At 38.6% G+C, this 8538-nt stretch overlaps 1 protein-coding gene across 1 annotated transcript; it reads left to right on the top strand.

Annotated features, from left to right (window-relative positions):
• The first annotated feature begins 7325 nt into the window (after positions 1–7325).
• On the top strand, positions 7326–8538 carry LOC129816728 (trace amine-associated receptor 13c-like). The gene has a single exon (XM_055871546.1). It carries the CDS (start codon positions 7326–7328, stop codon positions 8298–8300), a length of 975 nt encoding a protein of 324 aa, XP_055727521.1. The 3' UTR covers positions 8301–8538.

The raw sequence follows: 8538 nt of genomic DNA, 5'->3' as shown, positions 1-8538 counted from the left end.
TTGTATCATTTTGGGTTGCTGGAGTACAGTGTTGTGGCACTGTGTTGTCAACAATTCAATCATGTTTTTCACCAAAGTAAGTATTTTTTATAAAAACTAAATGTACCTATTCTAAGTCCACCGTACTTTTTACTGACATATCAACCACCTGGTTAAGAACATTTTTACAAGATTCTTGTTTTTTTATCCATTTTACATTTTGACTATTTCTTTTCATATTCCTACTATTCAAGGTCTCTACTAACAGAAATGGTGCTATATTAATCCCCCACCAATTGAATTCCTGACTTTTGTCCAACATCTTTGTTGACAGATTGTGAGTTTTCTTACAGCCCTCTGAATGGGAAAAGTTAGAGTGCCACAACACTGAACTCCAGCAACACAATATCATATCAAAGCATGTTAATTGATGCAGGAAGGTTAGGGGAGTTGACCAATCAGGTTCAAGTGAAGGTTTGTTTCATTTCCAATTCTAAATCCATTGTCAAAACAGGCTCTACCATCCAGTTGAGAACAGCGTTCAGTAATGGGTAGAACCTTAAAAAAGTGTTCCATATTGCATATTGATTCCCGCCTTGCCATTCTGTGAGCTTGTGTGGCCTACCACTTCGCGGCTGAGACATTGTTGCTCCTAGATGTTTCCATTAAACTATAACAGCACTTACAGTTGACCAGTGCACCTCTAGCAGGGCAGAAATTTGATGAACTGACTTGTTTGAAAGGTGGCATCCTATGACGGTGCCACGTTGAAAGTCACTGAGCTCTTCAGTAAGCCCAATCTATTGCCAATGTTTGTCTATGGAGATTGCATGGCTCTGTGATCGAGTTAATACAACTGTCAGCAATGTGTGTTGCTGAAATACCCCAATCCACAAATTTGAAGGGGTGTCCCCATACTTTTGTATTTCTTTCACCAACATATGTATATTTGTATTCCCAATCATGTGAAATCCATAGGCCTAATGAATTAATTTCATTGGACTGATTTCCATATGAATGTATTCAGTAAAATCTTGCGTTTAAATTTTTGTTCAGTATAGAATATGTCAAGTTATCCCTCTGTCACAGATTTTGATTTATACTGCCTTACTCTGGCCACTGTACATACTGATAGTAATAGCTGTCCTCTGTTTCACTCTGAAGGAAAACATTTTAAAACATGCAGCTCTTTTCTCCAGCACTTTGGATATGAGATCAAATGTTTAATAAGAGGTGACATTATAGAATGTCACCTTTCATTTGAGAGTATTTTCATACATGAAGGGCACTATTCGGCATTTGCTGTATGATTGATGAGGATCTCCATATTGCAAATGTACGGTCCCTTACTAGACGTCCGCAAATGTTTTTAAAATAGGCCGATGTCCCCGGGCCGTGTCCCAGGGCCAGATCTACCGGGAAGTTGTCGAATTAAGTCTCTTGGACATTTGGTTTCCGTATTATGATATTTATTTTTTTTCACGCTGTTCTGGAAAATTCCACCAGATAGTGAGTGGCTGCTTATTGCAAATGGACAAAACATCACCAAAGCGACATGGCCATTTCTCCTAAATGGAAAAGACTTTGAAGACGAAACTCGGTGAGCTCAGGTTTTGCCAAATGGGCTGTTAGCCCAGAAACAAGATGGCGTAAAGGCTTCAATGCTTTTTGAGTTAAGGTCCATTTTCTGGGAATAAAGGTCAAACACTTTCATAGAGCGCTAATTTGACCTCTTCACGTCAAAGTAAATGAACTCTACGGTGTCAGGAAAAAAAGAACCAGCCATTTATCTATCGTAATTTATGAGAATTCGTACAATGTACAATTGGTGATGGTTAAACAAATTTTTTTTTCAAATAAGTTACAGATCCAGTTGCGGCATGTTCAGATGAATCCGTTAACTTCTACTTGCACAGCATCCCGGATCCGGGAGCACCCCCCACAGTAAAAAAGCTGACTAGCATAGCCTAGCATAGCGTCACAAGTAAATACTAGCATCTAAATATCATTAAATCACAAGTCCAAGACACCAGATGAAAGATACACATCTTGTGAATCCAGCCATCATTTCTGATTTTTAAAATGTTTTACAGGGAAGACACAATATGTAAATCTATTAGCTAACCACGATAAGAAAAGACACAACTTTTTTTTCCCACCATTTTTTTCCTGCATGGGTAACTATCACAATTTCGACCAAATAAAGATATATATAGCCACTAGCCAAGAAACAACTTCATAAGATGACAGTCTGATAACATATTTATTGTATAGCATATGTTTTTTTAGAAAAATGTGCATATTTCAGGTATAAATCACAGTTCTACATTGCAGCTGAAATCTGAAATAGTGCCGAAGCTGCCAGAATAATTACAGAGACCAACGTCAAATACCTAATTACTCATCTTAAAACATTTCTGAAAAATACACAGCGTACAGCAAATGAAAGCCCAACATCTTGTGAATCCAGCCAATATTTCAGATTTTTTAAGTGTTTTACAGCGAAAACACAATATAGCATTATATTAGCTTACCACAACAGCCAGAAACACAAGCAATTTACCAGCAGCAAAGGTTAGCGATCGTAACAATCCAGCAAAAGATATATAATTTTTGACTAACCTTGATATACTTCATCAGATGACAGTCCTGTAACATCATATTACACAATGCATATAGGTTTTGTTCGAAAATGTGCATATTTAGCAGCACAAATCGTGGTTATACAATGTGATCAGTAGCTGCATTTCATGCATTCTGGCCGGCGCCATCTTGGAGAGGCACCTAATCTAATCGATAAATAATCGTAAACTTGACTAAAAAATACAGGTTGGACAGCAATTGAAAGATGCATTAGTTATTAATGCAACCACTGTGTTAGATTTTTAAAATTAACGTTACTAGACATACAGTGTGCGTTACAGCCAGACCAGTGCCGCAATAATGGCGGACAAATCCTTTTACATTTTTCCACATAAATACGGAATAACATCATAAATAGCTCTTACTTTTGGACGAGCTTCCATCAGAATCTTGGGCAAGTGGTCCTTTGTCCAGAATCATCGTTGCTCGGTTGTAGATTGCCGTCTTCAACTTAGGAATCAGCAGCAAACATTAGCCATGTGGCGAAGACGTGCCCAAATGTTCAAAACGCAATACTAAGGAAATTCCGAAAATTGCAATATACTCGCATAAACTGATATAACTCGGTTTAACCTTTCTAGCCCCAGCGTTCCGCTAGCGGAACTCCTCCCACATTCCACTGAAAAGGCAGAGCGCGAAATTCAAAAAATATTTATATTTATGTTAGCTCACCAACAAATAGAAAAAAGCACAGACATTTTTCACAGCACAGGTAGTATGCACAAAATCAACCAAACTAACCTAGAACAAACCAAAGAAACCAAGAAACAACTTCATCAGATGACAGTCTTATAACATGTTATACAATAAATCGATGTTTTGTTCGAAAAATTTGCATATTTCAGGTATAAATCATAGTTTACATTGCGGCTACAATCAGAAATTGCACCGAAAGCAGCCAGAATAATTACAGACACCAGCGTGACATACCGAAATACTCATCATAAAACATTTCTGAAAAATACATGGTGTATAGCAAATGAAAGACAAAGATCTTGTGAATACAGCCAATATTTCCGATTTTTTAAGTGTTTTACAGCGAAAACACAATATAGCATTATATTAGCTTACTACAATAGCCTACCACACTACCACATTCATTCATCAAGGCACGTTAGCGATAGCAATAGGCACGTTAGCGTTAGCGAATAAACCAGCAAAAGATATTACATTTCACTAACCTTCATAAACCTTCCTCAGATGACAGTCCTATAACATCAGGTTATACATACACTTATGTTTTGTTCGAAAATGTGCATATTTAGAGCTGAAATCTGTGGTTATACAACGTAGCATAACGTAGCATAACGTGCTAACGTAGCATATTTTTCCCAGAATGTGCGGATATTTCTATTAGACTCTCACCTATTCTGACCAAATAGCTATTCATAAACATTACAAAAAAATACATGTTGTATAGGAAACGATAGATCCATTAGTTCTTAATGCAATCGCAGCGTTAGAATTCTAAAAATATCTTCATTACGACATAAGACTTAGTTATGGTAAGGGAATAACCAAAACCTGAGCGCAAAGCTACTAGTACACAGTTCGACAGATATATGAAATAGCATCACAAAATGGTTCCTACCTTTGCTGATCTTCCATCAGAATGTTGTACAAGGGGTCCTTTGTCCAGAACCGTCGTTGCTTGGATTCAGAACAAACTCTTTCCCTCTTGAATTAGCAAGCACACTGGCCAGGTGGTGCTAACCTCTCCTTCGTGAACAAACGCAAACGACGCAACACGCCTAATGTCCCGAATAAATTTCAATAGTCTAATAAAACTATATTGAAAAAACATACTTTACGATGATATTGTGACATGTATCAAATAAAATCAAAGCCGGAGAGAGTATTCGCCCATAACGACAGCTTTCCAGTAGGCAATAACAGGTCCCAACACGCGCCTTGCAGAAAACAGAAAATGGGGGACACGTTGTTCCAAGATGGTTTATTCAACCTCAGACAGAGATAATCAACTCATTTTTCCTCTCACTTCCTCTTGACATCCAGGGGAAGGTGTATGATGTGCACGTATAGTCATACGTATCATGCCCATTTATAGGCAGCCACTTGAACACAGCATCGATTTCAGACTTTCCACTTCCTGGTCAGAAAGTGTGCTGCCAAATGAGTTGTGTTTTACCCACAGACAAAATTCAAACGGTTTTAGAAACTACAGAGTGTTTTCTATCCAATAGTAATAATAATATGCATATTGTACGAGCAAGAATTGAGTACGAGGCCGTTTAAATTGGGTACGATTTTCCCCCAAAGTGAAAACAGCGCCCTCTGGTCCTCATCAGGTTAAAATAACTTCGTTATGATGTTTCTAACACCTATATCGAATTAAATTACAGACGGATATATCTAAGGCCGATAACTGAGCGTTTCAAAATGCCACCCTGAGGTCTTGCTTTGCGTCATGACGAATGTCAAAAAGAGAGCTCCCTTCGTTCCTTGGGGCTTTATAAGGTCTGAGATCTGCGTAGAAACTCCATTCCAATTCTCATTGGTTACTGACATCCAGGGGAAGGCGGGTGCAGTTCATGTCGACCCATAGGATACATACAGAGCTTTAAACTGATCTGAGAACAAAGCCTCGTTTTCAGACCTTCGCAGTTCCTGTCATGAATTTCGCTGCAGAAAGAGTTCTGTTTCACCCACAGACATAACTCAAACGGTTTTAGAAACTAGAGATTGTTTTCTATCCAATAGTAATAATAATATGCATATTGTACGAGCAAGAATTGAGTACGAGGCAGTTTAATTTGGGAACGATAAATGGTAACGTTGAAACAGCACCCCCTATATTGAGAAAAGGTTTTAAGGCAGGTTTTGGAGCTCTACCTGATTTCTGTGATTTTCTGAAATCACACACACACACAGTCAACGGGCAGTGACACAGTGTGGGGCTTAGAGACACACAGAGCCTGCAATAGTTACCTGCGTTAAAACTATCAAAGAACAGTCAGACCTAGAGCTCTGAAACTTTATATACATGTTGTAGAGCTTAATGCAACCGCCTTGTTAGATTTTTAAAAATAACTTTACCATAACAAACAGCTTGCGTTATTGCGAGACAGCGCTCGCGAAAACGGCAGAGAATAGGAATCAACATTTTCCACAGAAATACAAAATAACATCATAAATTGTTCTTACTTTTCCTGAGCTTCCATCAGAATCTTGTACAAGGAGTCCTTGGTCCAGAATAAATCGTTGTTTGGTTTTAGAATGTCCTTTTCTTCTGTCGAATTCGCGCCACAATGCTAGCCAAGCTTGATAACGTTCCCATCTTCTCTCTACGCAAAGAATGGAAAACTCCAAAAGTCCCAATAAACGTTGAATAATCTGATAAAACTCGGTTGAAAAAACAGACTTTACGATGTTATTATCACATGTATCAAATAAAATCAGAGCCGGAGATATTCGCCGTGTAAACCGAACGCTTATCAGAAGACAAGATCGAGGTGCTTCGCGCGCCTTGGTAGAGAAAGGAAATTCCTGACCTGCCACTCCAAAAGCTCTTGTTCAACCTCAGATCAAGCTAGACACCCCATTCCACCTTCCACTGCCTGTTGACATCTAGTGGAAGGCGTATGAAGTGCATGTATATCGATAAATATAAGCCAGTTGAATAGGCAGGCCCTGAAACAGAGCCCCATTTTCAGAATTTTCACTTCCTGACTGGAAGTTTGCTGCCAAATGAGTTCTGTTTTACTCACAGATATAATTCAAACAGTTTTAGAAACTTGAGAGTGTTTTCTATCCAATAATACTAAAAGAGTTGGCAAATGGCATCACTGTAGTCCCTAGGCCGTGCCGAGATCAAGAGGATGCCCCACTTGACCGTAGCTCGCTCTGTCTGACCGCAGTGACCGTGCAAGAAAGTAGGCACAAAATGAAGCCTGGCAAAACCGTTAAACCACACACAAGTCAGAGTTATATTTTAAACTTCATCTTTAAACATATGAGCTTCACCATAGCCCTTTGACTCTCAGATCAATTCAGTGTCTATAAATTAATTATCTGAGAGTACTTACAAAATAATAAAAAAAATTGTAAACTTTGTAAACTTTTCTACGCTAGCCAGCTGACATGTGGCGTGCCGTCATGTCTCCTGAGGTTGTGGATTATGTTCCAAACTCGGCTCTGACATCACCCAAACCAGTTAGTCTGCACAGGTATCCTTTTAGTCTTTTAGTGACCAAAACCTAACCCATACTATACTTTCCCCATTAAAATGCTCAGTTGAGAAAATGTACCATTCCTCTCATCTCTACCTATCAAAAAGGCTGAAGGACAGGCCAGGTGGGCACAGCAACATCCAATCCTTTCATACATTACATCATGCTTTCATTAATTATTTGTTAATCTAACCGTGTGTGTGTGTGTGTGTGTGTGTGTGTGTGTGTGTGTGTGTGTGTGTGTGTGTGTGTGTGTGTGTGTGTGTGTGTGTGTGTGTGTGTGTGTGTGTGTGTGTGTGTGTGTGTGTGTGTGTGTGTGTGTGTGTGTGTGTGTGTGTGTGTGTGTGTGTGTGAGTAGAGAGGCTCCTAAGAGGGGAGTGTCTGTCAGTAACTCAGGGATAAATAGAGAGGCAGAGCTCAGAGTTTGTCAGAAGGCGGACCTGACAGGGTCACACACAGGACCAAGCAGGAACAACAGGAACAAGACCTCAGCATTTTGACCTTTTACTACAAATGGAGAAACATGAAGATGTTCAATACTGTTTTCAAGAGAGAAACTCTTCCTGCAGAAAGGCTCGGCTATCGACATCTATCTACATAACACTGTACATCTTCTTCTCATTGTTTTCAGCGGTTACAGTATTTTTGAACGTACTGGTGATCATCTCCATCTCTCACTTCAAGCAGCTCCACACTCCAACCAACCTGCTCATCCTCTCTCTGGCTGCGTCAGATCTCCTGGTGGGACTGATTGTGATACCAGTAGTGACTGTAGCAATAATGGAACCATGCTGGGGTTTTGGGGAATATTTCTGTGTGTTTCATGCATACGTCTCTTTTTTATGTACTTCTTTATCTCTGGGTAATTTGGTCTTGATATCTATTGACCGCTATGTTGCTGTGTGTGATCCCTTATTGTACCACTCTAAAATAACAATAACAAGAATTATGTGTTGTATATTCATTACCTGGTGTTGTTGTATCATATATCGTGCCGGTATTATAAAACACTTTGTAAATGTACAAGTACGAAGTAGGTGTTTGAAAGAATGTTTCACTGTTGAAATAACATGGAGTAATATAATTGACCTTGTAATTACAACGGTTGTCCCGTGCTCTATTATTATAACACTTTATATGAACATCTTTGTGGTGGCCAGATCACAGGCCAGAAAGGTATTTTCTAAAGAGGCTGCCAGTGTGTCTGGTGTTAAAACTGCACAGGCAAATAAGTCTGAGAGAAAAGCAGCAAAAACTCTTTCTATTGTTGTTTTCAACTATCTCATTTGTTGGATTCCATTTCTATTTTCTTCTTTCTTTCTTGTGTCTTTTTTAAGTGACAATTTATCATTTATCATCGGTCTTCTACCACTTGTTAATTCTTTTATCAATCCAATAATTTATGCTTTCTTTTATCCATGGTTCAAAGTGACAGCTAAACATATTTTAACTCTGAACCTATGTTTGACAAACATAAGTTTAATATAGTTTTGTAATACAATTGTTGTAATTGCTTCTTTCATGTAACAATACACTGACATTACTTATCTCAGTGTTGTTATCATATATATATGTGGTGTTGATACAGAATAATTAGTCTGGATTGGAATGGAATGACTTGGAGAAGGCAACAGAAGGAGTAAGCTTGTTGTCTAAAAAAACTATGTAGACATTTTGGTTTGTATATTCCAAATAACAAAGTATGTGGTTGTTCCATGTTATTTAA

The sequence above is a fragment of the Salvelinus fontinalis genome, chromosome 19 (genome assembly GCF_029448725.1).
Source record: "Salvelinus fontinalis isolate EN_2023a chromosome 19, ASM2944872v1, whole genome shotgun sequence".
Taxonomy (NCBI): Eukaryota; Metazoa; Chordata; class Actinopteri; order Salmoniformes; family Salmonidae; genus Salvelinus; species Salvelinus fontinalis.
Note: the sequence above shows the minus strand (reverse complement) of the source record. Positions and strands in the feature narration are given on the sequence as shown.